The 19037-nt window shown below is 36.9% G+C and overlaps 2 protein-coding genes across 4 annotated transcripts; one reads left to right on the top strand and one right to left on the bottom strand.

Annotated features, from left to right (window-relative positions):
• On the bottom strand, positions 1–8039 carry LOC103972244 (NADPH--cytochrome P450 reductase 3). Its single transcript, XM_009386516.3, has 18 exons — positions 7547–8039; positions 7397–7456; positions 7217–7293; positions 7069–7126; positions 6909–6992; positions 6777–6813; positions 5826–5895; positions 5544–5738; positions 5360–5452; positions 3847–4075; positions 3667–3750; positions 3445–3596; positions 3026–3122; positions 2306–2455; positions 2116–2193; positions 1899–2021; positions 1667–1780; positions 1–434 (listed from the first exon to the last, which is right to left on the bottom strand). Exons 1-18 carry the CDS (start codon positions 7847–7849, stop codon positions 354–356), a joined length of 2085 nt encoding a protein of 694 aa, XP_009384791.2. The 5' UTR covers positions 7850–8039; the 3' UTR covers positions 1–353.
• Positions 8040–12591: 4552 nt separating this feature from the next.
• On the top strand, positions 12592–19037 carry LOC103972234 (pentatricopeptide repeat-containing protein At2g18940, chloroplastic). Of its 3 annotated transcripts, none has more exons than XM_065140301.1 (3): positions 12592–15256; positions 15770–15940; positions 17677–19037. In XM_065140301.1, exon 1 carries the CDS (start codon positions 12617–12619, stop codon positions 15221–15223), a length of 2607 nt encoding a protein of 868 aa, XP_064996373.1. In that variant the 5' UTR covers positions 12592–12616; the 3' UTR covers positions 15224–15256; positions 15770–15940; positions 17677–19037. The 3 variants fall into 3 exon arrangements, with proteins under 3 accessions (XP_064996373.1, XP_018677959.2, XP_064996372.1); XM_018822414.2 differs by having other exon boundaries at positions 15678–15940; XM_065140300.1 differs by having other exon boundaries at positions 12593–15256; positions 15792–15940.

Genomic DNA, 19037 nt, shown 5'->3' with positions numbered 1-19037 from the left:
TTAACATAATAAAACCATTGACATGTATCACAAGCAAAGAGCATACATACAACATTGGAAAGTATCAAGAAACAAGCCTAGGTGTTGATTCTCATGTTCCGAGTTCTTCCACTATTTCCCCGCCCCTTCCTACGTATATATAGACTTTTCCCGAACAAAATTTGCCTACTAATTAATACAAATAAGGGCATACATTACATGAACAAAAAAAAAAAAAAACTTGTTAGATAGTTAAAAGAATTAGATGATTGACGTGTTGTCCAAAGGCTATACTTGATCTGTGGCAGAGGTTTCTGAAAAGAGAGTCCCTGCATGAGAGCACTTCCAGGAGAAAAAGAGAACCATGCAGCAGCTCACCAAACATCCCTCAAATACCTTCCATCCATTTGCAGACCCTTCACCATGCTTTCAGTCTTGGAGCTATCAAGAGAACCCTATAAAACAAATGAATTGGCTCAGCAAATAATGGAGTTCATCCTAAAACAAGGGTTTTTGTTTGAGACATCCAGAATCATGAACCAAGGTTTTTAATTTCATATCATACCGCTCGGTACGGGTGATATATACTGGTTCGCTAGTCTATCGGCACACGGACCGCCCACTACTAGGCGACACCAAATATTTGGCCCTGTATCGGGCAATACTGGGTTGTACCCCGAGCGATAATAGTTGAAACCGAATATTATTGATTTATATCGGTTTTAAAACTGTCAATTTGACCATCAGAGGCATCCTAAAGGGTTTTTAAGCAGATGCTATAGAGCCTATATGACGTAGACACAAAACGAAGCTCATCGTATTCACAGTCGTCGTATTATAGAGAATCCTACGGCCAATAGCAGTAGAGTGATAGTTGGTCATACTTTTCCGAGCAATAGTATGATACGGAGCAACAGATCAGTAACGAAAGTAGATGTTCTGACATTTACCAGTACATGCCTTAGGAGTCACCTCGAACACATATGATTCATGACGATCAATCTACGACTATCATCATATTGATACACCAATAGCATACGGTGTATCAATATACTATCGTGGGATCAATTCCAGGATTGAGTCTGATAAACATATCATATTGATATACAGATACATAGGATCGAGAACCTCGATCCACCACCCGTAGAGTCCTATCATTCGTTTTGATGATAAATTCAGGTAAATCTACAGTTCTACACATGTAATTACTTAATTCATTTGAATCTTAAAGTTTAAGTTGCATGCAAAATAATCTAACAAATTTTTTTTTTTTTTTGCAGATATCTCAATATTAACTGAAGGACGATTTGGAACGGACCGAAATTACGAACCTTATACAAGGCTATTATTCAAAGCTCAAAAAAGATATATGACACTATTCTTACCTAATTTACATTAGTTTTGCTAAAACTATACTAAATGTATATTTATTTTTAACTTAAAAATCCTATCCTAGCTTTTTTTTTTTCCAGATATCTTCATAGGGTTTTATGCGTATTTTAGGCATACCGTCAGTACACCTTGGTATGTACCATATCGAGCAAGGCTCGATACGCTGATACGGTACGAAAATGTGAACCTTGTCTCAAACCAACTATAAGCTAGTTTTTCTTGCCTGTAAAACCAGATGGTAGAATTTGGAAGTCGAGAATTTTTGAAGGGATGTGACAATACAAACAGAGTTTACCTGTCCCTGAATGATGGTATGAAGAGCTCTGTGGACATCTTTAGCCATACCCTTAGAATCACCACATACGTATATATAACCACCTTGAGAGATGATATTCCAAATGTCCGATGCCTGAGAACACGAAGTGACATAAATTGGATCGAACTTAAAAGATGAAAATTTGACAGACTAAAAAGGTCTAAGAAATTTCATAACTCATCAAATAAGAGAAGCAGGAGCTTATGTAAACCTTTTCAGCCATCTTATGCTGCACGTATTCCTTTGTCGGACCCTCCCGGGAGAAGGCAAGAATCAGCTCAGAAAGTGCCCCAGTTCCAACAAAATTTTTCAGCTCATCCTCATAGATGAAGTCCTGAAGAAGTCTCATAAAATACATAAGAGTGCACTGAGACAAAGACTAGAGGCTACAGCTATGTAATTTGCTAAGTTCTACTCTGTTACCATACCATTTTGCGATTCCTGCATCCAAAGAAAAGAGTAGCATGACCAAGTTGCATTCCGGCCTCCATCAAGGCCAACCTTTCCTACAAAAGCAATAACCAATACTGTTAAAGCCATATCCTCCTGGAATGTTTTAATTTAACGTGATAAAAAAACAGAGAAATGCATATGCAGAATATGAAAATTTACACAAACCTGCAAGAACCCCCTGAACGGTGCCAACCCTGTCCCAGGTCCAATCATGATAATTGGCAGAGAGGGATCTGAGGGAAGTCTAAAGTTTGACTGTCTCACATAGATAGGAGCCCAGCTACATTCTTGACTCTCTTCAAGTGGAACAGAATGCTGTAAATAGGAGTTGCAGTGTCACATAACATGAAAAGACACCAACTGAAGGACCATTTATTAAAGACAGCAACACACCATCTAAACTTGCTTCAGAATATGCTGGGTGTACCAATTATTCAGATAATAAGAAAAAGGGAAAAAAAAAAAAAAAGATATTGAAAGTATACAATGCAATATAACCTGTCTTTTCTGATATGCTATACAAATTGCAAATTGGCATTCAGTTTGACAAATCATATCCACCAATTATTGGTCCCACAGCTAGATAAGCTTAACACAGATCTAATTATGAAAATCAATCCTATCAATTCTACTCCAATGACTTTGGTGATCCAATGAAATACATCTGATTCGATAGATAAAAAGAGTATGCAACATATTCCTCCTCTGTTAGCGTACTTTGGGACTGAAAATCAAGGTTCCTTATATGCTACTGATGCACAGCTACAGATGAGATTTTGCATGCAGTGGTACATGAAATATGATCCAATTGTAGAATATTTCACTAATTATGAGTTCAACTCAAAATAACATAAAATGGTCGGAAAGTAATAAGGGAAAAAGTACCTTCATCCAAGTTGAACAGACCCCTTTGTGAATCCTTCCTGTTGGTGTTTTTTCATATACTAGAGCACAGGTCACATGGATTCTAGTTGGTGCCATCCTACAAGAAATGAAGTTTATCAACTAAATTGTCATGGGGAAGCATATCAAGTATAGAGCCAGTTATGCTGCCATCAAAGTTAAAGCATCTGTCGGCTCTAGTGAGAGGTCAAGAGTTTGATCCAATCCTCTACAAGTTGCATAATTTCCCACAATTATGGTGGATGATTCCACTTGGTGGTTGAGCTTTAATAGGATTAATGGATCTTGTACCCAGCTTATGGCCTATGATAACCATGTGAGGCCTTGTGATCAGTTTGCGTGGCCTAAAATCCATTCACAATTAAAAAAAGAAAAAAAAAGAGTACGGAACTAGTTATTACTTTGGAGAAGATGATATTGAATAATATCTTGGCTGGAGACGGGGTGCAACTGCAGCAAAGAAAACTCCTAGTGGAGGCTTGGCTGAAGAGAATACAGACATTACTTCAAGAAGGCTCCGCTGACTAGCCACAATCCACTGAGAATATTCATCCTGCACCATGACAAATGTGCATGAACCTTAATAGATCAAAATGAACAGCCAGAAAATAATACCAATCAACCTTTCCAGCAGGAGAAGCCAAAAATCTAAGTCGCTCTGCTTCACTTGGATCAGATGCATACTTAGCTAATGCAAGCAATGCACTCTGCATAATTAACAAAAGAAAAAAAAACTTGAACTTAGTATTAATAAGAAACTTAAGAAATGCTAAATGTAAATTTAAATAAAATGAAATTTTCACCTTTTTGGGTGAATTTAGAAGATCTGCATATCGGGTAAGTGCAGTTCTTAAGGTGCATGGAGATGAGAAAGGAGGTGACAAAGAACCACCACTAAGTGGTGTACCATCCTCTTTGTCAGCATGGATTGAGAAATATGTGTCCGATGAATAACCTAACAGTCTTTCTGCCTCTTCTACTGTATCAGTGCAATTCTCTGTAAATACACCAACATGGTCTCCGGTTTCATACCTGTCGAAACAGCATCATGATAGTGGGTTGAAGAAATCAACCATCACAGAACTCTCCAAAGATAAGTGGAGAGAAGAAAGAAGGTTGAGAATAACATTCAAGTGACAAACACCAATATCAATTCTTAAACAAGCATGCAACTGTCAACTTCAAAAACCACACAACTAAACTTATCAATAATAACAAAAGAAACTCAAATAAGCAATGAAAAAAATGTAATACAGGAATCCTCAAACTAAAAGGAAAAGAGAAAAAAGATCAACAGGTTTATACTATGTTAAGCAACAAGCAAAAACATTTACTATTGAAACAGTAGAAAGATAATACGGATTCACACAACTATGGGATCTTATATCTGACACTTAAATATGATATATAACCCTAATAGATATATGTGTTTCAATTCATAAATAAAAGAAAAACTATTAATTCTGACACAACTGAGATTGTATCCATACAGTTAAGAAAAACTAGTGAGATTTTGTATTATAGAAAAATGAAAGCCAAGAAAGTATGCAGAGCATTATTAAGCTATTCTTCTAAGTAAAATTAATCAGTCACGATATAGTACAAGCATGAAAAATGAAGGCACTTATATGCCTGGAAATGCATAACAGGTACCATTGCTCTTTAACCAGGAGGCAAGGGAGCAACGTGACAATTTGCAGGAGGCAAAAGTCTCAGTTTTGCACTTCACAGTGCAGTTTTCTTACAGGGAAATACTTCTGTTGCGTATTTTTGAACTTATATAGCATGTTTTGGAGAATCAAATGGACACAAACAAGAAATGACTATTTATCAGAAGGAAAAGCAAAAAGAACCGCAAAGCTTGAAAAAGGTTAATTGAGGACCAAAGAATTTGCAAGACAAAGGAGTACCTAATGTTTAAGGGAGGGCACACAGGATTTCATCACAAAGGAACAGCAGATTTCAGCTAGAAATATGACCAGGGAAAAGGAAGCAATCAATAGCAACAGGATAACTGAAAGGAAAACTGAAAAGAGGAGCCTTTTCTCGCACAGACACATTGACAAGATATGTCTATTCATGATCTGGTCACAAAGTCTTTTGTCAATGGCTGCCATGACTTGGTAGGAGAGTGCCAGGATTTTCTTTATCCAGAGAAGACATGTATATAAATCTATACTTGTGGAATCTGGAGAAACCTTCTAAATTAACAAATTAGACCATGCAATACCCCCTTAAAGATGCAAACATAGCTAATTTAAACAAAGAAATAAGAAGCATACTACACCTCCAAGAACCGAAGAGTAAGAAACTTACACAAGACCGGTGCCAGCAATGCCAAACTCCAGGTGGATGCAGGACCTATCTGAAGCTGGGGTATGGAGCTCCCGACGCACAGCCACATTAGCTCTTGCATGTCCACAATGTACAAAAATCAGCCTTGTTATGCATCCAAAGACTGGTGTTGATAAATAGAACTTGCCAGTAAAATAATGACTACCTGCATGGATGTTGCATGTCATGCACTGCATGACCATTTGCAAGACTCCAACTCTTCTCTAAGTTTGCCACATCTTCACGGTTTATGAAAACTACTCTGTATTCAGGAATAGCAACTGTATAAGGAGTAGATGCACCAGAAACATTATCTTCATCCCGAAGCAACTGATCTAACTCTGGCCATAGAAGCTCTCTCCTGAAATAGTAAAGTTGTTGTCAGCATGAGAAAATAAAATGCAGCACATACTGCAATATCTATTGAATATATAGCTGAAATTTGTACCATGCACTAAAGTCATCTTCGATACATTGATCATCATCTCCAAGTCCCACAGAGAGAAGGCGCTTCGCACCTAAATTAAATGAGAATATGAACACACCTTTAATGTGTTGTATTGTCTGCAAATGTCACAAAGTTAATGGCGTTGCTATAGAGGACAGACAATTACAAAAACCATGAAAATAAAAAAAAACAATGTTATCTAAATCGATTTCATCAACAATATGTTCCAGGTTACTGACCTCTTACATGAAAATCAAAACATTGAAACAGAAAATGCAAAGATAAAAGATTTGCGTATGTTCATAATATTTCTAAAAAGAGATGCATGTCATGATCCAACGTGGAGAACATATCAAATTTTACTTAAGTTGAAAAAAAATCAGGAAACAACAAATCATTCAAAAGGATGTCATTCATTACATAGTAGCATGTGAAACTAAACAACTCATGATCAGATTCAGCAGCGGTTGCCCATATCTACCAGCCACCAAAAAACAAGGACTCAATGTATGCATGACCATCATAAAAAGAATATATACATTAAGCATCCATTTAACACATGGATGCTAGAAAAACATAATAAACATAAAACTAGACAATACAAGCCAGAACATCAAGCAGTAGGCCAGCCCACTTATCTGTGACAGAACAACTAGCTCAAACACTTCAAGTGTTGTGATGCTAGAACCAGATGTGGAACTGGAACTTTTACCCATCAGAATAATTGGACCAATCAGAATGCAATCAACATGCACAACTTTGAGCTCAGAAATTTGTTAAATTCAGTTTATATGTTTCAGCAAGAACTTGGCATATTTTCCTAATTAAAGCTAAAGGCTTTCACATTATAAAAATCATTATGTTACAAGCTAAAGTGCAGATTGTGGCAAGAGAATCAAAACAATGCAAAAAACAACCATATAGCAAGGTTAACTAGATAAAATAGACTACCCTGATCAGCGAGGATCTCATCCACCACCTTCGCAACCTTTCAATATGAGTTATGCCACAGAAGAAAATAAGTCAGCTGAGGGATGGATCAGTTGAGATCTCAAAATTTCTACAATAATGGCAAATAAAAACCTTATTGAAATGCTCATACTGCCTGTTGCCTAGACCAAACACAGAATACTGAAGATTCTCTAACCAGTTTCCATGCTCCTTACCCTTTGATACCAAATACAACAATTAGACATCAGCAGAAAAAGGAGCTATAATATGATATGGATTTTGTTTCTTCAACCTCTGTAAACCATTTATAGAACCGAGCAGCATTATCAGTAGGCTCCCCATCTCCATACCTGTAGTCTCCAAACAAAATATGATCAAACTACAACTGAAAGTGTAATTTGAAAGAAACACGTCAAGGAGACAGAGAAGCTCTAACTGACGTAGCCAAGAAGAACAAAGCTAGAGGCTCTTTCTTCAACTTGTCCTCATACTCATCATCATCAGCTGCATAATCGTCCTACCAGACGTCGCAGTCGTCAAAAGCAAGCCGTTAAAGATCAATCAAACGCATGAGGATGCTTCAATCATAACAACAATTGGAGGGGTGAAAGGGGCGTTACCAAATCAACGACTTTAAAGGTGGCTTTATCGTATCGAGCTTTTGCCTCCTCCGCAAGCGCCTAAGTCGGACAAAATACACGGTAAGAAAAAAAAGCTAAGTTTATAGAGATTCAGATTCAGATTCAGATCCGAAGCCAACTATACCAAACCTTAGCGAAACCCTCTGCGGTGCCGGTCTGCGTGCCGAAAAAGATGGTGACCTTCTTCCTCCCGTAGTCGGCCTCCGGCTCACGGTCTACCTTCACCGACAAGGGCTTCAGCGGCTCAGCCGGCTTGCTCGCCTTCTGCACGGACGACCGCCGCCAGAGGAAGATGAAGGTGCACCCAAGGAGCACAGCGATGGAGGTGGCGAGTATCACCGCCAGCTCCGCATCCGGCGGCGCGCCCTCGCCTCCGGTGAGGATCGCCGAGATGAGTTCGAGCGGCGAGGGATTCGCCCGCTCCGGCTGCATCTTCCCGCCGGCGGTTTCCTTTCGAGCCGAGATCGAAGCGGGTCCCTCGATGGATGGAGAACACACACACACACACTCTCTCTCTCTCTCTCCCTTTCTCTTAGGGGTCGATTATTACTTCTTCTGGTTAGTTCGCGGGGAGAGAAGAGGATCGGTGGGAGAAGAGCGGAGGATTGGTGTGATCGGTCGACCACCTTTCGCTAACCAAATCACCACCGGCCTCTTACCGCCTACCCGAACCAGTAACCATGGTTTGAAGAATATGCCATTTAGCGAGGCCGAATCAGCCATGGAGGAAGATGACGTGCCGATCACCCAGGTCAAAATCTCGGCACCCATGTCTTAACAAGCGACTTAGGTTACGAATATCTCACGATTCAAGATGCCGTCTCAAAAAGCGTCGGTACTATCAGCCTGAGATGAGAGGTAAGCTAAATCGAATCTTAAGTCGGGGAACGGTTACTCTCCCAATTAAATTGTAGGGGCTTCTACATGTACATGTAAAGGGAGGTGAGACGTAAATCATGATTTAAGTCGTGGAATTCGCGCCTTCCGTGGCTCTCGATCGTAGGAGTTTTAATTAGAGGTGAGAGGTAAATCATTATTTGTCATTTTGAATTGATTATAGGAGTTTTAATTTACATAAATCTATAAGATTTTTTGGGACATGTAAATAGATTTTTTGAGAATCGAAATCAAATCATATAGGATTGATTCTGGTTCCAACGATATCGATTCCAGCTTGAACCATTAATTTTTTCTAATTTTAATAAAATAATTAAAAATGAAAAATATAATTAAAAATTAAAAAAATTAAAAAAAAATCATAAATACCGATTTCGATTCAATTTGAAACTAATGAACCGTCAAGTTAATTTGATTTTAATCTAAATCGAATCATGATCTAAATTTTAACAAAATACTTTGTATAAATTAACCTCTGTTAACATTTATTCATATTAATATATATATAGGAAATCAAATTCCTCCCAATAATCTTCGTGTCTCATGAACCCGTGATCGTTCTCCTATTAATATATAGGATTGATCCTCTTATTAATGTATAGGAGTCACTTTGATTCTCTTATTATTGATTCTCTATCTGTTATGATTGTTGACACATTACAACATATATTATGAGAAAAATTAGTTTCTTAAAAATTTTACTGATAGTGAATATAAATTTATATAGATTACAAAATATGATAATTATATAATTTTCTCAATAAATAATGAATATAAAATATTTACTAAATCATGAAATATCTTTATTATTGATTGAATCATGATAATATATTATTATAATTTTTATGATTGAGAATCATGATAACATAGTATCAAAATATTGAAATGATCAAGATAATTTTATCATGATTTATTTTTCTCAATAATATCTTTTCTAATATACCTCCACAAGATGATGCTTCTATCGAAACATCGATATTAGACCAAGGAGAAGGAATTGATAGTGAAACAAAAGCTTCTTAAGAGCATCTGCAAGTGCAGATTGACTAGAAGATGAGATTTGAAAGACACATGGTTCACCATTTTGAATCTTGTCACAAAGAAAGTGAAAGTTGATTGTTATATCTCATTTGAGAGTGAAATATATGATTAGCACATAAATATGTTGCTCTGATACTATCATGTAGCAATATATAGATCAGAAATTGTGATAAATAGTTCATGTAACAATGATTGAATCTAATAAAGTTCAATAGCTATAAAAACAATCGCTCGATATTCAACCTCCGTAGAAGATCTTACAATACAGAGTTATTTCTTGAAACTTCAAGAGATTGGATTGTGACCAAGAAATACGTACTAGTAGATATCCGGTCATCCCAATTAACATATGAAAATATATAAAGCAATAGAGGAGAGTCCTTTCGGAGAAATAAGTTATGGTCAATAGTATCCTTTTAAGTACCAAAGAATATATTTAATAGTTGTCTAATGATTAGAAGTAAGCTTATATATAAATTGAGATAATTTATTTACCGTATATGTAATATCTAAATAAGTAAATATCAAATACTATAGATTTCCAATAACTTAACGATACTTAATGGCATCGCTAAGATTAGCACTATCAAATAAGATAAGAGGAATATTTATAGAGATTGGCGTATTAACAATATTAGCTTCAAGTATTTTGGTGTGATAAAAAAGATCATAAATATTTTTTTTAGTGAGAAAGAAATAGACCATTTACTATGTAAATTACTTAAACACCAAGAAAATAGTTGAGGAACCCAAGATCTTTAGAAAACTTGTTACTAAGCTACTGAATAAATCAATTAATTATTATTGGTTTAGTATCAGTAATAATTAAGTCATCCATATAAACTAGTAAAAATATGATTATAAAAATAAATAAATATTAAATTATCAAATTAAGAATTATAAAATCCAATCGAGACTAAATATATTTGAAGCTCATGATACTAAGCACGAGGGGCATGCTGGAGACCATAAAGAACTAAGGGAGATTATAATTAATAAGGTATAGAGGTTGTCTCATGAATACATCTTTGAAAATATGATCATGAAGAAATATATTATTCATGTCCAATTATCATCGAAGTACCCAATTGTTAGATAAAACAAGACATAAACGAATTATTGTTGGCTTTACAATTGGGCTAAATATGTCATGGTGGCTTGGACGTTGATAAAATTATTTTGTAACAAGTCTTAAACTCATTTACATCCTACAAGTTTTGTGACTATATTCTTTAGATATTGCTGCTCACCATTTGAAAATTTTAAAGACTTGGTTAATCGTAAAAGGCTTAAAAATAAAATTTTGGGATTATTTTATGAAAATAAAGTAACATTTATGTGGTTTAAATACTTAATTTTTAGATCCGTCCATATCATCTTTTTAGAAGTGCTGTAAATGCCTCTCTCCTCTCAAATCATTAACTACAATAAAAATAAAAATGTATGTTAACTAATCTCATAGTTACCTCATCAACTTTCTTCAAACTTTCTAAGGGCACAAAATCTATTTATAACTATATATAAGCTATCAAAACTTAAGTCGATATGCTTTGCTAATGCACCTTTTGATGATGAAGAGATTATTTTTTACATATTAAATGATCTTGGTTAAGAGATCTCGGCTACTATTCATGCTCGTGATAGTTCTATATCTTTTAAAGAATTTCATGATAAGCTTTCTAACTATGAAGCTTATCTTAAGTGAGAGTTATCACCTTTTGATGGTACTTCTATCATTGTCAATTTTATTAACAAAGCTAATTTCAACAATAAAGGCAAGTTCTACAACCAGTAAGACAACCATTCAAATAATCATTCTGAAGACAACATTCAATAATATTACAATAAAAGTATCAATAAATCTGTTCAAGAATTCAACAACAAAGTTACCTATCAAATATATGACTTGCAAAGCCATGTTGTTAAGAAATGTCATCTCATTCGAGCTATTATTCGATAGATATTTTAGCTTTCACACCCATCTTATTCTACATATCCTATATCCTGCTACACCACCTACTTGGTTTTTATTTTCCCACCACCGCGTGCTAACTTTGTTGCTCAATCTTTTCAACCTTTATCAAACTAGCTTAGAGGCTTCTCATCATGTCATGTCTTATTTGAATAATCTATCTCCAAATTTATATTATGATGGTTTAGATAATATCGGTAATGACAAATATCTCAAAATAACTTATATTAGTTCTATAAACCTTTCTTCTTTCTTAAAATCATTTTTAGTTTCTAATGTTTTTTGTATTCGAAGAAGAACCTAATATTTGTCCCTAAATTATATTCTTCTAATAATTATTTTTATTAAATTCTTACCTACTTCATTTATTACGAAGGATCTCAACATATAGGGGCACATCTCATGAAGGAGCCAAATAGAGATGGAGTTTATGAGCAGACAATTGTTACACTATCCAAATCTATCTTTACTTTGGCTACAATCAAGGCTTTATTTCAAGAATGGTACATTCGCTTAAGAAATCTTTTTTTTTAGGTTCTAAATTATATTATTTTAATTTATTTTTATCATCATCATAAGATTAAAAGAGAATAAAATTGAATATACCAAGAGATATAATTTATGGATATAAATTTTATAGGAGCTTTGACTACAACATTAATAGAAATAAGAATATTTTTATAAATAAAAGAGTTAGGATAATATGAGATGAGTAACTAGTTAAATAGGTATTATCAATCATGTCGAGAAGAAAAAGATTCGTGGTGGAGATACAGAGAGTTACACCTTCAACCACAGTAAAAAAACAAGAGATATAGTAACAAAAAATTATCATACTACCTTTAACCACAAGAAAAAAAAGGCCTTAAAGTAAAGAGTTGTAATACCTTCGAAGCACTATTAATCAATAATAATAAAAAGAGGATTGAAGAAAAAAAAAACTCAACAATTATGGCTCTTATATGACAAAGAGATTAGAAAATATAATAATTACATATATTTTTTTCAATCAATAATAAATATATAATATTTATTAAATTATTTTATTTATGCGATCACATTGAGATCACGATAGAATCATGACATAAATTTTATGATTTAAAATTATGATAAAGGATCATGATAATTTTATTATTATTATTATTTAATAATATTTTTCTTAATATATTACACTAGAACGACTGTAGAGGGAGAACAGTCTAACACCCTGAAAGATTGTGGAGAGAGAAAAAGATAGAAATGTTTCTGTTCCCTTCAACATTGGAAATGAAGGGGACGAGGGATGATGGATGGTTGGATGTCGACCAACCATGTCAGATTGGACTTCGTTTCAGATTGCTCCCAATCCACCCCAAACCACATCTCTACGCTGCATCTCCTCTCTCACTCTCTCAATGGAGGGAGCTCTCTTCTCAAGCCGTCCAGCTTTCCCAACACAGACATCGAAAACGCCGAGAAAACCCTCGACCAACCATCCAAAGTTCAACCCACCACCACCTCCTCCTTCTCATTCCGTCCCCTTGGACTCCCTCCTGCACCATCTCCAGCATCTCACTCAAGAGACCTCCACCGCTCTCCACCCACCTCAACCAACCAATAAAAATCCCAACTTTCCTTCTTTGCGCCTCGCTTCGACCACAATTCACCGCGAAAAGGCACCTCCGGCGTCGCGCCCACGGCTCGCCGGCAGCGAAAATGGTGTTCTGTTCCTGCGGGACCCTCGCCTCGGCTTCCTTTCCGGCGCAGGCAAGTCTTTGCTTAGATCCATCGTCGAACAGCCTCCTCTTGATTTGGTGTCCCTGCTGGAATCCAAAAAAGATGAGATTTTTGGCGTGGATTGGGTCAGCCTCCTGAAGGCGCTCGAGATCTTGGGCAACTGGGAGAAGGCTCTCGCCTTGTTTGAATGGGCTGGATCCGGTTCCAATGCGGAGGGATCCAGGTTAGACGCCCCGGCGATCGAGGTGGTGATCAGGGCGTTGGGTAGGCATTCGCAGCACTCGATCGCCTCGAAGCTGTTCGACTCTATTCCTCTGGAGGAATACTGCCTTGATATCCGCGCTTACACTACCCTGCTTCATGCCTTGTCTCGGACTGGCAAGTACCGCAAAGCGGTCGCGTTGTTTAAGCAGATCAAAGCCAAAGGGTTATCGCCTACCTTGGTCACCTACAATGTGATTCTTGATGTATATGGCCGTATGGGGCGGTCTTGGAGTAAAATTTTGGAAATTTTGGATGAAATGAATAGCAGAAATGTGGGTATTGATGAGTTCACCTGTAGCACTGTCATATCAGCCTGCGGAAGGGAAGGTTTGTTGGAGGAGGCTTCCATGTTTTTTGAACAATTGAAGCTGCAGGGCTATGTTCCAGGCACCGTCGCATACAATTCACTGCTCCAGGTGTATGGTAAAGCTGGAAAGTATCCGGCGGCCATGGGGGTATTGAAGGAAATGGAGGACAATAACTGCCCAGCAGATGCAGTTACCTACAATGAGCTCGTGGCGACCTATGCTAGAGCTGGCTTTTATGAAGAAGGGGCAGCAGTATTAGACACAATGGCTAGTAAAGGAATCATGCCTAATTCTGTTACCTACACCACTGTGATTAGCGGATATGGAAAGGCGGGAAAAGAGGATGAAGCTTTGGCTTTGTTTGATCGGATGAAGAAGTTGGGTTGTGTTCCTAATACTTGTACATACAATACGATTCTTGGAATGCTTGGAAAGAAATCAAGGACAGGGGAGATGTTGGACATACTCTCCGACATGAAGTCTAATGGTTGTGTCCCAAATAGGGTCACATGGAACACAATGTTGGCTATGTGCGGGAAGAGGGGAATGGAGAATTATGTCAGCCAAGTATTTGATGAGATGAAGAAATCAGGAGTTGAGCCGGACAGGGATACCTTCAACACCTTGATTGCTGCATATGGCCGGTGTGGGTCTAGCACCCAAGCTTTGCAGATGTATGATGAGATGGTCAAGGCAGGTTTTAGTCCTTGTACCACTACATACAATGCACTCTTGAATGCAATAGCTAGGAAAGGTGATTGGATAGCTGCGGAGTCTGTCATATTAGATATGAAGAAGAAGGGCTTCAAGCCTAATGAACTTTCATACTCTTTGTTGCTTCAAACTTATGCTAAAGGAAGGCATATAAAAGGGATACAGGCAATTGAAGAAGAAGTTTATGATGATAAAATATTTCCCAGCTGGGTGATTTTAAGAACACTTATTATTGTCAACTTCAAGTGTAGAATGCTAAATGGCACAGAGAAGGCTTTTGAGGAGCTGAAGAGGAATGGTTACAAGCCTGACTTGGTAATCCTTAATTCTATGCTTTCAATTTATGCAAAGAATGGGATGTACGATCGTGCTCGTGAGATGTTTGACTTGATTCATCAGTTTGGATTGCGACCTGATCTCATAACTCATAATAATATTATGAACATGTATGCAAGAGGTGGAGAGTGTTGGGAAGCAGAAGACATACTCAAGCAACTTGAAAAGTCAGGACTAAAGCCTGATGTAGTGTCCTACAACACTGTAATTAATGGATTTTGCAAGCAAGGTCTCATGACTGAGGCCCTAAGGATTCTATCAGACATGATGGCTAAAGGAGTTACCCCTTGCATGGTCACTTACAACACCTTCATTTCTGGTTATGTGAGCAAGGACATGTTCAAAGAAGCTGATGATGTTATTAGCTACATGATACAGCATAACTGCAGGCCTGATGAACTAACCTACAGGATAATTGTTGATGGTTACTGTAAAGCCAAGAGATATGAGGAGGCTATGGAGTTTGTGTCTGGGATCTTAAATATGGATTCATCTTTTTCTGAGCAATCAGTGAATAAGCTAACTCTCCGGGTAGAAGAGAATAAGTCTCGGCATTGATCCGTGCTCCACCATTGCTGTTTGCATATTCTGGTAGTGGGTCACCCCAGTTTATGAGGATCACTTTAACATCCATATGATAGGCTGCCAGTGTTTGTTGATATTTAAATGGAGTTCCTTTAATGTTATATAGTCTTGCCTGTATTTGGGTCAAAATATCACTCATTTCTTATACCGATTAATTCTATCACAATTTTGTCATTTGTCCATTGTATTTCAGAAACTTCATGCAGATTAATTGCTTCTGTAATTAATGTTGCAACATTTAGAATCATGGGTTTCTGAAGCAACTTAGTTATAGGCTTTTCATTTAAAAGATTAAAGTAGAAATACATGTTCTTTATGCATAGGATGACTTATTTTTCTAGTTATAGTTTCCATATCACATAGAGGTGAGGTTTCCTTTTCGTGAAAGCATGGTAGTGAAATTATGTTTTCTTTTTTTTTCCTGAAGATTACTTGAAGAGCATAGAGAACATAGACTGTAAGCTTTGCCTTTGCGGAGCATTTTGGTTCAACTGGGTGATGTTTAAGCTGTATGTTTAGGAGCAGAATTTCAATGATGTAGGCTTGGCGGCACCATGAGTATAGCTCTAGGCGAGGAAGGAAGCAATATATTGGTAGCTGACTTTTCTATCTACTCTTCCATCTACCTACTGTTTTCCATTTCTAAACAACAACCACCCCCTCGGAGCAGCTAGCTATTTTTTCCATCATGTAAGAACTCTAGAAGTTTACAGTATGCTTTTTTCATGTATTCAATTGTTTTTACCTATTGTTTGCCTTTCAACGTATACTGTCTGAAGAGTTACCTATTTAATTGCATAATTGTCTAACATTATTGAGGTACATGCATCTGTTTTTTTTCTTTTTTTGCTACTGTAAAGTGTTGATTGAGGAAATTATGCCTCATATCAAAATGCACAAATATTGTCATATACTTCATAATTATGTTATATCTGCTTGTTACCTGAGGTATATGTAGTATACTTACCAATATTTTGCACATATGCCCTGAAAGGTAGTTGTTTCCTTTTGTACTGCCTTCAAAATTTTACAATTTTCTTGTATACACTTCTAACATAACATTTCATATTAACACTTCTTCTGGACATGGGCCTCTTCATTGCATGCCATAATTTCTTTAGACTTATTGCAGATGCTTTGCACACATTGGTAGGCAAGCAGGAAAGTTCATCATTAAACAAATTCAACCACTTCACTGGAGATAATTGTTTCTGGCCATTGACTAGTTTTAGATAACCTGATTTTGAATCACCATTTGGATATCTCAAAATGAAGAGATAGCTAATTACATCCTTTGAGGTCTGCTTAGACCATCAAGTAAATCAGTCCAAAAGGGCAATACAGGAGAAGGATGTCCTGTTTAGCTTGAGTTTACTGGCAACTGTACAAGAGGCAGTCCCTGATCAAAACCAAAAGGGTGTTATATGGTTAGTTTCCCACTGTTTTTTAAATTGGGTGAACACCACCTATGTAGAAGATTCCACACTATAGGTACAGCAGCATGCCCTGAGTCTCAATGTTGTATAAAGTTTCCCCCATGCATTATAAATGTTAGAAAGAAGAAAGTACAAGCAACACATAAATTTCAACCCAAGTTTATATAAGGTATGACAGGGTAGCATTTTTAGTGCCGAATCATTGTGACTATTTTGTTATCACCTTTTCTTTCTCTTTACTCAAAATATATCACATATGCTTCAGCAATTCTACCATTTTCTGGGGACAATTGGAGAATTGCTGGAACAAGGTTTAGTTGTAAGAATCATTCAGATGATGGTTTGGTCTTTATCTGGTGCACTAGACAGCAATGTTGTTAAGTTCACTTCCATGAAAGTTTGAGATTATTGAAGAGCAACAGAGTTTGGGTATCGCATTTCTTGTGACTTCTATTTGATGCACTTGTGTTTGTCAATCTATGATCTACATTACTAGTATTTAGTAAATGAGGCTGCACAGTGGTTTGTCTTTCTCCCTAGTTCCAATTAAGGTGACCATTATCTGATGTTCCTGAAAAATACAATATCATTTCAGTGCACAATTTCACCTTTAATTCATGTAGGTTTGAAGTGCACGCAAGATAATAGGCTGTGTAAATTAGGTCTTGTGCTTGTCTGTGTACCAGTGTAGCACTTGAACTATATTGGTTGTGTTTGAACTACCTGATATGGTGATTGCGCATACCAAATTGCCCTTCTCAACTCATATTCTACAAACTTCTAGTACTAAGATAAGGTGAAACAGGAAGACAGGGTATAGATAGATATGCATGCAAGGTTGGCCAGTCCAAGATTCCCCAATAGTACAATATGGCAAAAAGTGGGAGGAATGATATAGGGGAAGCATAACAAAGCATTGTATCTTTTCTCTTTTTCTCTTGTGGCTACACAAGGCCAGTCCTACAAGTGATGCCTTTGATGACTTTACAGGTTCCCAAGGTGCTTGGATTTGAGAGGAAAGACCAAACAGGAAATGGGTGTTGCATATCTAAAGCTAGTATAAGACATTATTTTATTTCATTGCCCCATTAATTCCATCTACTGGGGCCTTGCACCACAAACACTGAATGCCAAGGCAACTTTTCTCAAGGTATTCTTCTCACTAAGTGAACAGGTCTAAGCCACCAGAGCTTGCTTTCTCTTCTGCAAAGCTTTTACTTCTAACACTACTAATTCATGTGAAGACTTTTAATTTGCATAGTCTCAGTCCTTCCGAAGATGTGGATATGGATAGAACTTGAATAAGTCTCTTGGCGGTGGTTGGCTCCATTAATAACATATCATCATCTTCTGTTATAAACATAACATATGGATTTTATGGATCAAGTTCACAGCTAAAGCATATGAGCTACTTTCAGTATTAGCTTTCCAGTTTTTTTTTTTTTGGTCATAAAATGCACTTCCAATCTTGTGTTTATGTGTTCCTCTCCTGAATTGTAATTTTTGGTGATGGTGGTTTATGATTTTGGTATTGGAGTGTCATCATCCCCGCATCTTGTTCTTTTGTAGCATCTGTACTTGCCAGGAATGGTTTCAGAGCATCATGGATTTTGGAACAGTTGCATACTGGCAGGCTTTTTCCACAACATTTAAGAGTCTGCTCATGGCTTGTCAGCAACAGCTAACTACATTACTAGCACGCTTCTTATTTGGCTGTCAACCTCAAGTTGATGTGCCAATGAGCACAAAGGACTCAATAGCATGCAGTGACTGATATCACAGTTCTTTTTGCCTTTGGGCTACAAGATTTTTCTGCACCATATTAACAAGGACCTTTGATGCTTGACATGTGCTGTCCCCATTCACCAGAATGCAATGGATTTACATGAATCACTATCTGATATCATTTTGATGCATAACATAATGTTCAGCTGATTGAGGTACACAGTATCACCATAGAGTTTTTTTTATGTTGTTGATGTTAAGTTGAGTACATAAAAAATATTTCAAAGATGCTGTCTAGAAGTATTGCTACCAGATCAGCTGATAAAGATAGATACGTGGGGCATAAATCATCCATGTTGACAACTTGTTCTCACAGTTTCAAATGCATGAGAAAGAAAGCAGCCTTCTCCTTCATTTGTTTGGCAAGCAATGAAGCCAATTAGTACACCAGCAGAGGAGATGCACCCCCAGTGGGTGAAAAGAGGTAAATGTGTTTGGATTAGATGATTTGGCCAAGCTTCTTTTTCTCTTTTTCTCCCACCCACTTTTCATTTATTGTGTCTGGTGCTGCTGGTCTTTTGTGAGGTCAAAAGGTGGTTTTAGGAGAAGAGTTTCATTGAGGTTCA

The sequence above is a fragment of the Musa acuminata genome, chromosome BXJ3-2 (genome assembly GCF_036884655.1).
Source record: "Musa acuminata AAA Group cultivar baxijiao chromosome BXJ3-2, Cavendish_Baxijiao_AAA, whole genome shotgun sequence".
Taxonomy (NCBI): domain Eukaryota; kingdom Viridiplantae; phylum Streptophyta; class Magnoliopsida; order Zingiberales; family Musaceae; genus Musa; species Musa acuminata.
The sequence above is the reverse complement of the archived record's forward strand: the minus strand, read 5'-3'. Positions and strand labels throughout refer to the sequence as shown.